The sequence below is a fragment of the Macrosteles quadrilineatus genome, unplaced genomic scaffold, assembly GCF_028750875.1.
Source record: "Macrosteles quadrilineatus isolate MER2022 unplaced genomic scaffold, UCM_ALF_1.0 Scaffold_1__1_contigs__length_201487025, whole genome shotgun sequence".
Classification (NCBI taxonomy): Eukaryota; Metazoa; Arthropoda; class Insecta; order Hemiptera; family Cicadellidae; genus Macrosteles; species Macrosteles quadrilineatus.
Genome location: NW_026542594.1, coordinates 112350168 through 112365058, shown reverse-complemented (window position 1 = coordinate 112365058; position 14891 = coordinate 112350168). Strand labels below are relative to the sequence as shown.

Genomic DNA, 14891 nt, shown 5'->3' with positions numbered 1-14891 from the left:
AGATATTGAATAAATATGTTATATATATTTCAGGCATTTTAAAATCTCAAGAGTAAGACATTCCTTAAACAAATTTGACATTCAATTTCTGCTGCATTTCAAGCATTTCAACTTATCGGTGGATACATTTATTTTTTTTTATTTTATCCTATAGTTTTAAACATGGAATTATCAACAAAAATCTACGTCACTATATTTTTAATCCATGTTTAAAATCAGGCTTGGGTTAACACTTGGGTTAAGTGTTTTACTTACCAATGCTTATGCTCAGTTAACGACACGAGAGTTAACCGTCAAATAGAAAGAAAATTAATGGTGAGGGTGATTTATTTTTTATACGCCATACAAATTTGGTGGGATAGAGTGTCCAAGGATATTTTAAACAGTAATAGACCTGGGCAAAATAAGTTTTATGATCCTATTAAGTAAATCCTGAATAAAAGATTAGATTTTATCTTGATGAGAATCTTTCAAAATAATACTTTTACAAATATATTAAACAACAACCATTTAACACTTCAAACTTTAGTTAGTTGCCTTTGCCTGTATGCTAAATACAAAAACGCACGAAAAATTAAACTAGATAAAAAATGGACACTTTAAATAGGGAAACCCCTTTATGAATAATCTCGTTGTGATTTATTATCCAATGACGGTTCAGAGTGTACGTGTTGTATGTGGTGAGTGGAGGGGGCAGGCAGGGTGTACACATAGCAGAGCAGTAGCGCCCAGACATCAGACAACAGGATGATGGCGCTGTGGCTGCTGGGTGCACTGCTGCTGAGCTGCTGGGCGCTGCTGCTGCTGCGACGACGGCTCATCTTCACCAGAGGCTTCAGGTTCCCAGGGCCCCGGGCTCTGCCGCTGCTAGGCAACTGTCACCTACTCATGGGCTCTCAGTCAGGTAGGGCTTACCGCAGCATATCACTACGACACAACCATCTATACTTGCCAATCAATTAGTCAAGTTAATTTGATGACCGGAATCTATGACTTTACTAAAAAAAATATCCGGTTAATTTGTATATCTTGGATATAAATTAATACTTAAAGCTCAATGTTTGGCATAGATCAATATTAATTGAAAAAAAACGTTGATCCACGGTTCCACTGCCTTCCTTTGGCAAATCGTTTGTTCTCGTTGTTAAAAATTGCCACCAACATAAAAAATATGGTTGTTATACGATAATATAATTTATATTTATTTCAAATATTTCATCTTACGTCATACAAATACATTATTTTAGTCTGTTTTTATCAAACGTTGGTGCGTCTAATATTGTAAGCGGTAATGTTGTTTCAACTAAATCAATAACATCACCATACGTCAAAGTGTTCAAATTCCTCTCCAATCAGCGTATTGCAGTATGTTAATACAAGGGATGCAATTGTTCAACCCTGAATATACACATGTACACTGTGTTGGGTCATAAAATCTGATTATGCCTTACTGTTGCACACGACTACATATCAAAACAACGTTTGATATAGCTAAGCATAGTCAAGAATATGAATTATTTAGATTTACTGTATTGTAAGAATAATAATCCGATAAAAACACACATCCATATACGAAATCTAACTGCCAGAAATGTATTTATTAGACAAGATATAAAGTAATTTAATTGATTGATAATGTACGTTTAGCCTAATCTAATTGTTGCTGTTGGCCTCGATTGGACTGTTATCGCGAAGAAAAACTCGACCAGATTGCAATTTATGAAGTAAATTTTCGTACATGTGTAGAAAGTTTGCGCTGAACAGTCGTAACACTATATGACGTGAAAGTTAATAATAATTTTCACTTTGCACCTTTCACAAGTATTGAATGAGCTACTTTACCTTGGCTTGTTGAAATAGACTTCAACATTAACAAACTATCAAGTTTCTTTTAGTTACATATTAATTTGTAAACTAAGCTGGATATATTTTATGCTTTTAGTTTTCAATAAAATTCCTCTTATAATAAGCAGAAAACTGCCAGAGCAAGCAGCGAATTATAAGCTGTCTTGTTGATTTAACTATTTCACACACTTGCATCCACAAGAAATATTTTTTTTTACTAAAAAATGCTTGGACTTATAAATTTAACAGATTTTGAACTACAAGTCCTCTCCCCAAACCCCTTCCTACAATCCCAGTAAATTTACTTAAGTCTTACCACAAACACTGCGTAGTAGCTTATATACTAAACTATCGAGGGATTCGCCAAAAAGTATATATTTAAAAATATTAAAATAGTCTCTAGTATGGCAACGAAACAAATAACGGTTGTTTGCATGCTAATAAGGGAAATGTACACAATGTAGATGGTATAGTTTAGGCTAACGTAACCTACTTTAGGGATGCTGACGGCTTTTTACTAACTAATTGATTCAAATTTATAATAGATCATCAGCTTTACTGTCTATTCATCTTTGATCAAAATCATCTAACTAGATTTTGACAATCCGTCGTAGAATAATGTTACCCCATTACAGAAATGAAAATGTGTCATTGAACATACTCTAATATGAAGGCCTAGAGGTTCAATATCAATTTGGTAGCGTTCACGTTTTGGCTAAGCCGAGTATCAGTGAAATTATGTTTGCTTTTGCAACGCTTTGCTGACGGGATTTAATTCTGACATTTAATTAAATATCAGCTTAATTTAAATACTAATTAATTTTATTCTCTAAAGCAGTTGATCTCCTCAGCAGATAAAGCTTACATTGTATTTCTATGTAGTACCGTGTTTCATAGACAGACTATAGGCTATAACTTGTTAACATTGTAAGCAACTGCGTGGTTGTTCTTGGCTGTAGCAGTGACTTCTAAGTAATACCGAATGAGATATTGCCCTGCATTGCATATGCCTAGGTGAGACTAGTCTTTAACTGTTATTTATTAGGTTATTTATTATATCTATATATTTATTATCCCTACTTTAAACCTGTTTATATTGACGAGTAGTGGTCAGAAATAGATTTGATAAGGAAAGATAACGGGTTTTAAATAATACAATAATACTGATTAGTATGTGTATTTAACTCATTCATATAAAGTACTTTGGAATTGATGTTATTGAGTAGGATGGTAAATGGTAAATGGTAACTTCGAAAAAGTATTGTTTAGATAAATAATCAGCTTAAATATCACATGGTTCGATCTGTATATACCTGACACCTATAAATTGGAAACATTTTCTGTGTTAGATTAAAAAATGTTTGTTTCATTGTAATAAACTCTCTTTTTACATCTTAGTTTGTCACTATATATTGAAGTGTAAATGAATAGATCATAAATAAATCTACGGACCAGTAAAGTACAGTAAAAGCACCATAGAGGATAAAAGTCTTTACGATTACATCCTTGCTCGCAATTACATCGAATACTGACGATATATATTTATTCATATACTACGAGGGCTTGGAATGTTCTATGGGGTTTTCATATCTAGTATCTCTATTGAAACACTTGTTAGCTTCAGAGATATACTGGTATGGATATAATATCGTACTACAAAAGTAAAACGAAAATGACTCTTACTAAGATTTTAGCACTATTACCTTCTGGGATTGAAGTATACTGATATACTTAATACCCCCGCCGCAGCAAACCTGCCGACTAAGCGAATTTCCATTTGTCTGAATTGATTTTCAGTTAAATATATTTTAATAACATTAGGTTTAACGAGTACCTAGGTTTGCTGCTACAAGAAAACTAATAAAGTGTGTTTTTGAGTAAAATATTGATAGCTTAGTACAAAATAAATAAATTTGCCAAGTTTGATCAAAATATATCCATAAACAAGCAAACTACAACATTTGACAATATTCTCCATAAGAATAACATGGGAATTTTAAATTTACAATTTTTTAAATTTTCTCCGTTACTAATAATCGAACAAAAATTCTTTTATATACTAGTTTTTTTGTTTTTTTAAGCTCTTTAAAAAGGTCTAAAGAGAAATCCGGAAATTCTGTGTTTTGAGGGTCAAAAGTAAGAAAACCCATTTTTTACCCCATAAAACCCCCCGTAAAGCCCCGTTCCCATGGTCCGATCGTGCTGGTTCGCGAACTCATTCAAGTTTATCCCGCTTTACACCTTTAAACCAAATTTCATCAAAATCGGACAAAAATTACTCAAGTTATCGCGTTCACGGACGTATATATATATATATATATATTTTGTTATTGTATACATCAATGAGGGCTACTTTAAATGTTACTAAGCAAATCAAAATACCACAGTACCCTAAAAACATATTTAACTAACGTAACCTACTTTCAAGATTTAGGGATGCTGACGGCTTTTTACTGACTAATTGATTCAACTTTATAATAGATCATAAAAAATAACCAATAAAATGAATGCAGAAGCAGTTCAAAGTAAATCGGTCCCGGGTCTAGGTCTTACCGTGCCACCTACGGTAATAGCTACTTCCCTATAGGGAAATTCGCTAAAATGTCGTACTTACAACGATTGTATCTGAGTTGGAAAATAACCAATTTATTTTAAGATGTTGCATATGACAATGCATGGACTTGTCTTGCATGGAATTTCGTCCTCACAAAATCTTATTATTTTATGTTGCATCCATAATAAATTTTAAAAAAATAATGTTTTTAGGGTACTGTGGTATTTTGATTTGCTTAGTAATATATAGGGTGTCCCACGAAGGGGTTTAAACGTTTGATTTTATATTACGTGACCATTCATGCACCGAACTTTTTTAAACTTTACACAGTTTACAAAGTAGGTTCTAAAAATATTCTGGAAAAATTTCAACTCCATAACCTTAGAAGAAACAAAATGGCGGCATATTGAAAAATGTACTAATATGCTTTCTATAAAAACTACTTTCATGATTTATTATCTGATTTGTTTAGTATGTTGCGGTTCTAACGCCCATTGTTGAAGAACAGCTGTTTGATTGTAAAATGAGCTTTAAATGAACAGGTTCCACGGTACCAGAAATGAATCAAGCAATCTTTCAACAAGATGGTGCACCACCTCATTTCGCAAATCCTGTCAAGCAATTACTAAATGGCAACCTTCATGGCCGTTGGATTGGTCGTGGAATAATGATTTTTTAGATTGGCCACCCCAATCACCTGATTTAACTGTTTGCGACAGCTTTTTATGGGGTTTCTTGAAGGAACAAGTTTATACCCATAGCTTCAATAATGATGAGGAACTAAAATGATCAATAGAAGAGGAACTTCTCCGGATACCGCAGGGTTTCTTTGTAAGAGCTTACGAATAAATTGTTACGCACCGTTATCAGTGTGTTGATGTGGATGGGTTACAGTTTGAATAATTTTGGACATTAAGGTTTTCCATTAGGCTATGTACTAGTTTTTTTATTTTTTATTTAGGCCTAAGTCATATTGCCCTGGAAAGTAACAATAAAAATATTTTATAAAACCAAAAATACCTTCTTTAATGTTTTCTAAAGCATCGTTTTTCAATATGCCACCATTTTGTTTCAACTAAGGTAAGGGAGTTGAAATTTTTCCAGAATATTTTTATATCCTACTTCTTAAACTGTGTAAAGTTTAAAAAAGTTCGATGCATGAATGGGCACGTAATATAAAATCAAACGTTTAAACCCCTTCGTGGGACACCCCGTATATATATATATATATATATAAGTCTATATATATATATATACATATATAAAAATTTGAACGAATGGTGTTTTTGGCCTCTGGGGACATCAAAATGAAAAAGTAAATCGGTCCCGGGTCTAGGTCTTACCGTGCCACCTACGGTAATAGCTACTTCCCTATAGGGAAATTCGCTAAAATGTCGTACTTACAACGATTGTATCTGTGTAGCCAAGTAGTTTTAATACACGTCTTTTAAAGAAGCCATATAATAAAACAGTTGCAGGCACATACGTAAAAGTGCAAATTTCATTTCTCTGGATATTTAGAAATACCCACACCACTACATCATATTGCAGTTGAAAGGTTACAGAAGGTTTACCGTTTTGTAGTGCTGAGTAAAGCTAAATAACTCAGAAAGTGAGCTCTATGATAAGGGAATCAATAACATACAGCATAAATAAAACATTCTCAACAGTAACTGATGCCAAAGTAAAAAGGAAAAATTAAAAACAAATCTCGAAAACCATTTAAGCTGGCACAATCGGTCAATTGTGATTACAAATATAAAACTAGCAAATTAGGGCAGTGTGAAGCGTCGGAAGTTTGAATTTTGACCTTGACAATAACTATATTTAGGTCAAGGTCACGGGCTGGCCGAGACCCTCTACAGCAACAACCGCACGTGGGCTTAGCCTTACACTGACAAATAATAAATACTGAGAAGTATACGTTACAATTACAAAACTAGTAATAGTTGAAGTGAACATACCTTATGTAATTATTAAGTATTTTTGTCGTGAAACCCTGGAGTTGGAAAATAACCAATTTATTTTAAGATGTTGCATATGACAATGCATGGACTTGTCTTGCATGGAATTTCGTCCTCACAAAATCTTATTATTTTATGTTGCATCCATAATAATCTATTTGATAAGAGATCAGTTTTTTTCAAACTTCAAAACATCCTCAGTATGGAACACTAACCATAATAAATCTATTTTTTTTCGACACTGCTCAACTGTTACAGAAGCTTTGGGTTTTCTTTATCTTAATAAATCGCAATAATTTGGAAAGTGCACTCCTCGACAAGGAAATCGCAGTTGAGGAAAACATTCTTGAAAACCAACTGATTCCAAAGTTGGTGTCTCAAAAAAACATGTTTGGCACTGGATAACTATTAACTAGGTAAACCAGCTTTAACCATAATCTAATAAATCCAGTAGTGCAAGTTGTCTCATGTTTAATTTACTTGGGATACGAGTTGACCTAGCCCAATATACTTTGTATTGCGCCTGCTAACGAGATACCGGATTTCTTTGACTTACAAAGATTAAACTACGTGATATGCATAGTGTATATTATGACTCTGGTTATCATTGAGTTGAGAGTTGATATCTAGCATGGTTCATTTCACAAACCCACGAAACAAGCAATACATTTAAGCATTCCACTTATTGTTCAATTTTATACTATATGGTGTGATGGGATCTTCCAGTTTGCATTCAGGTAACAGATTACCTAGACCAACATATGCTGCAGTTCGTACTGCAAAGCTAGTTAACGAGATGTAGGTTTTGTTCACTCAGAGTAGGGAGCTGAATCGTACTTAGTTAGAGTTAAGTTGTACGTATTACACACCACATTACCAATGTTGTAGGACGCATTTTACCTTACGTCTTCGCCAGCAGTATCAGCGACAGCAGACGAGCACACGTGGTGCTAACCTCACACACCCACACACTCGCACACACACACACAAGCTGTGACCTCCAGGCCGACCACGTGCTCTGACACTGCGACATGGTCAGATATTTGCTAAAACCATGGTCGGAAGCAAATGTTACTATTCAGTCCCTCGAAAATGTATAAAATGTAATGTTGGAATTTGTAACAGAAAATGTGTTAGCCAGATAACGGCAATTCCAATAGAAATAGTGCGGAGAGGGACAAAAACAACATGTACAGGAAATAATACCAAGTGTAACTGATCAGTTGATTATTTTGTTTATCTTGCTCCGTTAACAGCGCACAAGGGGCTATATGTTGTTAGACGCTTGCGGTTCCTCTCTCAGCTTAACTGGTAAGTAATTGACTGCAAATACTTATCAGCTTTCATAGGAAACCACGTGCCACGAAGCGGCTAGACAGTTGGCGATATTGTTCGCAGAAGCAGTTCAAAGAGTCTTGACTGCGTCTCCGTCTGATAAGCGGTATCACTATGGGTCTGACACTGATGTGTATGTTGCTTTGTCCCAGATTTCTTCCGACTGTGCTGGAGGCTCGGAGAGGCCAACCCCGGGGGAGTGTTCCAGCTATGGGTGGGGATGCGCCCCTTCGTCTTCCTCTACAAGAGTCCCATTATGCGGGTGAGTCTAGGCTTACACGGTGATATCACGGTAATGCTATCACTTATGTAAGCTCACGATTAAAGCCAAACTAAGGATTTATTTCAAGATTTCGGAATATCTCTTGAAATAAAATGAAACTCGGGCGAACCTTTTCTGATGATGGCCATGAATCTATACTTATTTAATACGCAAGCAGGTTTTTTTGTGACAATTACTCCTCCGAAACTACTGAACCGATTTACATTGTAAATATAACTGTTATTCGTTTTGAAACAACTTCTGTAATACTTTGCAATTGCTCGAATTCGAGCAACATGTACACTAGTTTAATTTAAATAACAACTAGAGTTACATCACCACATTATGTACAGAACTTGTTTAAACGGAAACGTAAGTTGTAACATTTCAGTTGGACAAAACACAACTGTGAACTCATTATCTCCTTTTTAAGAAAAACACTCATGGTCATTTGCTACGTGATCAAAACTCACGAACAAGTCGTACGAATAGTACTATTACGTGTTACTCGACCCTTGTACTGATTGTTTACACTGACTGCTAGGTGTGTAGTTAATCACTGGCGCCACAACTATGTATGGCGGCTTCATGTCAACTTAATCGATCTCAATGCTATGTTATTATACCCAGCCAAGGCTTTGAAATAAATAAAAATTCTTCTCATATTGATGCGTATATAATTATAGTGCAACGCTACACATTGAATCTAAGAGAGAGTTTAGAAACTTTATCGTGCATTTTTTACAACGAAAGAACAAGTAAAAAGGTTTTATAAGAAATCGTCAATATACACTATTGGCCAGGAGATATTTATCAACTACGCATCAATCATGCGAGGTATGTTTTGTCTCTGGTATGAACCAGTTGGACTATTTTGGGTGTGCTTTACTTTACTTTACAGCAAAGTAGTTAATATGTACATTTGATTTATACTTCCTTAAATGATAAATAAATAAAAAAAAAACTATTTATACCAAGCTATTGTTTGTTCTTTTGAAAATATAAACAACTCGGTGTCAATATATCAAACGTTTTCAATATCCTTATACGAGAAAGCAAGGTATGTCCCAAAGCACCACACTTACGTGGTGTATAAAAAGACTACGATACGAGTATCTAAATTGGCCCCAGCGGGATCGCCGGCTAAGCATATTCTACTTGGGCTTCGTATTGCAAGAAAATAATTTTTCTTATTCACTAACAACACTGATTATTCTATTTTTGAGTATGTCAATATACTGTACACCATTGATTATGTTGATAATTTTAATTCAAGAGTCTGAACACACTTTATAGTAACATAGAAACATATAAGGTTATTATATTGAAAATAACGATAGTTAATACTTTAATACTTTAATAATTTACCTAACACTCTAATACTTTCTTTGAAAAATGACGACCATACGAATGTAGGTATTTTAAGCCAAGTATGAATGGAGATCAGTGTAGGATGAGTGGCGCGATCTTGCAATTATTATCAATTGTGATTAATCATTACTTTAAAAAGCGTTAAAATATTGCTTGGAGTAGTAAATGGAAACGGCTGACCCTTAACCGACAACTTACTTACAACTTAACGACAACTTACTGAGTAAGGTGAGGCATCTTACAGGCTCGGTTTCAATGCAATACCACAATACTAATCGAAGTGCGCATGAAATTGAGCCAAAATTACATTGAGTAATTAGTTTCCAAAAGTTATTTGATAGTTTATGGACCGTGTATTGGAGAGCAAGATATACTATTGAAGTGTATAGAGAGTATATTCTGCGATTCCAAGGCTCGCCTACAGCACTAGATGTAATTAGAAGATTGCAACTATGTAGATGTGTAAGATCTAATAGCTTGTTGCTGCTGCGTTGCAATTAACCTATTGATGTTTATCATTATTGTCTAGAGTAACGAGAGTTATTATCGTATAATAACCAAGGAATACAGATTTATTGTTCGTGTGTGTCATAGTTAACTTACTAAATCTGTAACGATCAACATTTGTGCTATAAATGATTAAGTCAAATAAAATGTAATAAACAGTCAGATCACACCTTAATTGTCGTTTAACGTTGAAACATTATTTAGCAGAACAATTTGTAATATTTTAGGCTTTAACTTTTAGAAAAAATAAGCAATTGTTTTTTTTATTTTAATATACTTACACCATTGATTATGGTGATCATTTTAACTCAAGAGTCTGAACACACTTTACATAAAATACAAACATATAAGGTTATATTGAAAATGAGGAGCGTTATTCTCACTGTCATAATATTTCTCTAAGAAAAATACATATTTATATAATAAAAAATAAAAAATAAAATAAAATAAATATTTGATATATTCAAAGAAAATATGTTTAACATCTGTAAGCAGAGATATTTTTATGTTCAGAAGTAATTCTTACATACCTTTAAAAATCTATTTTGCGTATTAGTTTGTTATTTTGTAAAATGTTTAGTTTGTAAAGAAACTTTAATAATAATATGCATTTGGCGTAGAAAATATTTATTTAGAAAAATGTCAGTAATGAGTGTTGCCATTTTCACTTCCTAAAGAATTAATATTTCAAATAAAGTATATACTGAAGTGTAATAATATGAATAAGCAAATTTAAAATATAACAGTTGTCTAATAAAAAAGTCGACAGAGACGGTAGGAATTACACATATTTAGGGTGTCCTGTTAATAAGTACAAACAATTTAGGAATAGGTGAAATGAGTCAAAATAAAACTAAACTAAAAATAAACATTCTGTTAGCGAGGTATTGGTAGTTTGTTTGTGTTTTAAATATAATGATATTTTCATGAAATGGTATACGATAACCTATTTAAGAACACATTATCATTTACACGTGTTTTAATGTGTTTTAATTAATGGGGAGCGAGTGGTTAGAGTGCGAGTCTTCGGTCCCGGGTTCAAGTCCCGCAAAATCACCAATGGATTTTATCTAAGTGATAATGCCGCAACCTCTAGGTCTAGCTTGAAGTAATGTGAAAAACAATCCCAGGCTCGTGCCTCGCGTCCTAGGACAAAAATGTGTTTTAATGGAGGCTATTTACATTTTTGCAACTTATATTGGTTGGTTGACTAATTTTATGAAAAATTCCATAAGAACACTTTTATTTGGTGTTTAAAATACCTATCAAACAGCACTAAGTTAAAAATCTATTAATAAACACCTTAAAAACTAGCTTTTTAGCCGTAAAGGCACAGACTATAGAATATATAATGTTTACTCTACAAAATGAGCTCAAGTAGCCATTTTCATCTTATTTTGAGCCTAAAAATTGAGATTTCTCAGCAGTTAATAATTCAACCATTTTAAACGTGGTAATTTTTATAAAAGAAATGTTAAATGCTAAATAAAAACTCTTATGAAATTTGTCAACAAATTAGCCATGATTTAGTAGTGTATATTAGAGCAATTAAAAAAGCAAACATTTTGAAAAGAAATAAAAATTCAGAATAATATATTCCAAATAGCTTACAGCGTTAAAAAATTATAATTATACACCAAATTTCATAAATATATATCCTTAATAGTTTTTAAGAGATGAATTTTAAACATAAAGAACAAAATGCAGACATCTCACTATCAAGTTGTTTTTAGGGACATTTTTTTATTAGTTTTAGTTTTATTTTAACCGAAGTAACCTATTAATACATTATTCGTTCTTACTTTTGGGTCACCCTGTACGGTGTACACTCTTAAATTATGCCTTGTTCGACATTGCTACAAACTAAATAAAACCTACTCATTATAGAAAAGTCAATATTTGTTTGATGCTATCGGATGAAAGTTTCAAAACAACGACTGTGATATATAATCAAGAACTGAAAGGTTTACATAAAAAACTAGAACTTTGCTTTACATAAAAAGATTTCCGTTCGAAACATTTTATCAGGCTAATAAAACAACGTCAAAGAAACTAAGTAAACTTGTGGAGGGAGGGGGGTTTACTTAATGTTTTGTAAGAGTTTGTCTAGACAAAGTAGTGATACAGCTTCACAAAGGGTACAGGACAATCAAATATTTACGCTTAAACCTACCATGCAAACGTGGTTAATTCGTAATTAGAGAAGAGTTCTCAAAATACAACAAATAGCAAGCTACTTAAGTTATTGCCAAATAGTAGCAATGAAAATAAAATATATTATGGTTACTGTTTTGTAAATGTAAACCTTTAGAGTAGGAGAAAATGTTTTAATGTTTTTGTTCGTGGTGTTATAAGGGTTACTTATAGTTTTCTACTGAACTCCACAAAATATTGATTATAGGCCTACTCTGATTACTATATCCATACAATACATGGCAAACCCCGAACAAATTATTTCACAGAGGTTGGCTGTATTTGGCCCAGGTAGTATCACGATCATTATGAATAGTACAGAATGCAAAAGAAGTACAGATGTCAGTGTAGTCACAAAAATGTAACAGTGTACTGTTATGTCATTTTTGACCTCTTTTCTTTCATTGGACATTTCACGTACACCCTTGATAGATTTTCAATCCATAAATAAGTGGGGAATTTTTAACGTGCAGCACAAACAATTTTAGAATTTCTTACAAAGAACGTAACAGGGCTCGTTAAACGTCCTAGCACTATAAAGGGGAGTGAATGTGTAGAAAAATAGTAGTTTATCAACACGTGTGTGAGAAAGATGTGGAAATATTAGTCTACCTCGTGGTTCAGTGTTTAACTATAAGAATAGGTCCTGACGAATAAGGGTTTTTTTATTTTCCACACCCGCACTGAACAGCTGTCAGATTTGTTGCACTTGAGAATCGACATAGATTGAGGGCACAGTAGTGTGCAAAAACTCTCAACTGAGACCTAGAATTACATCGAACTATTAACCCTCACTTACCCGCACGAGATCTGTCTGGGCGCTGCATTATTTTGCAGTAAATTGCAGTTGCAGTTGTCAAAACGAGCATTGCTTAGCCAAGGCCGCCAGACGTCTGGCCCTGGTGTAGGTCGGGGTCGGGCCGATGCACTTGCAACTGCAGCAGTGAGCTGCGACCGATGTAGTCGATATTGATATCCAACCGCCTCTACTTATCGTTATCAACATTATTTTGATTATTAATCATTTTCACTATTGCTTATTTTCTTACACGTAGTCCAATAAAGTATACTCGTAAATCATCTCAACCGGTCTGAGACAAACATTTAACATCTGCTCTTTAATTTTGAAACTGCCTGTAGATTCTTTGGGGTTTACGTGTGGCTGAAGTCTTCATTATTTTTTTACTGCATAGGCCTACTTACTTATATAAACTATTGTATTATGAAGTAAAGTAATCATTTTTACTTATAAGTCAGACCTAAGTATTAATAATGCATATTATCAAAGAATTTACATACTCGTTGGGATTTATAACGATAATTTATCGTTATATTTCACAACTAACTAGTGAAAAAATATTCTACAGGTTAGGTAGGTCCAGGTCATAATATAAAGGGATAGAGTAAAGCCCAATTGAAGAGGCATACCTAGCAATAATAATTTTAATAGCTTTGTGTTGGCAAAATCCTGTAGAAACTGTACGGTATCTATGAATTAATAGGTTGATATGTTTTAATAATTCTAGAAACTATTTAAACAGCACAAAGTAAACGATAATTTAATGTCCCCTCTATTTTTCCCCCTTGAATAAAAGTCGGTAAGTTGCGTCTAAAACTTGCTAAAACCCATACATAAAAGCTTTCTTGTTAAATGTTGTGTTGTTAAATGTTACATTTATCGGTTTACGAAAAAATCCCATCTTATGTTAAAAATTTTAATAGCTTGCCTGACAATTAAAAAAATATAATTAATAATTTTAATTCATTTAAAAAATGTTTTTAATTATTCCTCACCAACAGACCCTTGTATAAATTAGAAGATTTTTTCCAACATCGTGAAATTTGATTTTTTGATAGTAACAATATTCTCTGTAAGTAGTCTTAAGTTTAATATTGTGTTTTTATAACTGACTCCATTCTGTAAAAAATGTGCAATATGAATAAAGTTATTTTGATTGATTGATTGATTGATTGTTGTTTGTTGATAAATGGTCGTTTCATTAATTAACTGGTGTGTCTTTTTAGCCTTTGGTAACATCGTCAACTCACTTGGAGAAGAATTTCGAGTATACACTGACACAAGGATGGCTCGGGAACGGACTTATAACTAGCAAAGGTGAGTGACAGCTAATGTTGGGGTTTGGTTTGCATCTAAACTATGGCCATGTAGACAGTTTTTATTAAAATAAAACTTTTGCATCCTTATATCATCTAATCTTACTTAAAAATCTTGATGCATTACAGCTTTGTATATAAGTATACAGAACTTACATGTGCTATTCAAATTATTAGAATTAAAATCGTATTTATTTAAAATCCATATTTTTTAGCCCCTGAGCTGATCTTGTGACTAAATCAATAAATAAGGTAACCTTCGTCAATCAGCTCATAGAAGTTGTAACATTGTTACGGCCGTTTCAGCATATCCATGCCATCATCAGACGTTCAGCCTTAGTGGCGTCGTTAATATACAAAAACACAAACTGTCACACGCGACGTACACATACATAAACATAAACGGGGGTTTTTGCCTGTATTAAGTAAGGTTTATTTATTGATTTAGCGTATTTATTTGTTTCAAGAATTACCATGACAAACAAACGTGTTATGCATATGGTCCAAAATGTGACTAGTGGATTAATAGTGTTGATGTATATTCGTATTAGAATGATTTCATTGATAGCCTTGATAATAATTAAATACATTGTATGTACTGACGTAATTCATACTCAAATAAATTATTTTTGGACTTAGATCCGTAATGAATTTTCAAGAACAATTGGTACAGCATTACAATGGAACAGAAACATTTGCAGTAACTCTTGTTTAGGTTCAGTTGAATGATCTGTAGATCCCTTGA

The 14891-nt window shown here is 33.3% G+C and overlaps 1 protein-coding gene across 1 annotated transcript in view; it reads left to right on the top strand.

Annotated features, from left to right (window-relative positions):
- Positions 1–750: 750 nt before the first annotated feature.
- LOC128999921 (cytochrome P450 4C1-like) overlaps positions 751–14891 on the top strand; it is a 35301-nt gene continuing 21160 nt past the window's right edge. The window contains exons 1-3 of the mRNA XM_054426709.1: positions 751–904; positions 7851–7960; positions 14057–14147. Coding sequence (XP_054282684.1) covers positions 751–904; positions 7851–7960; positions 14057–14147 — 355 coding nt within the window. The remainder of the gene's footprint in view (positions 905–7850; positions 7961–14056; positions 14148–14891) is intronic.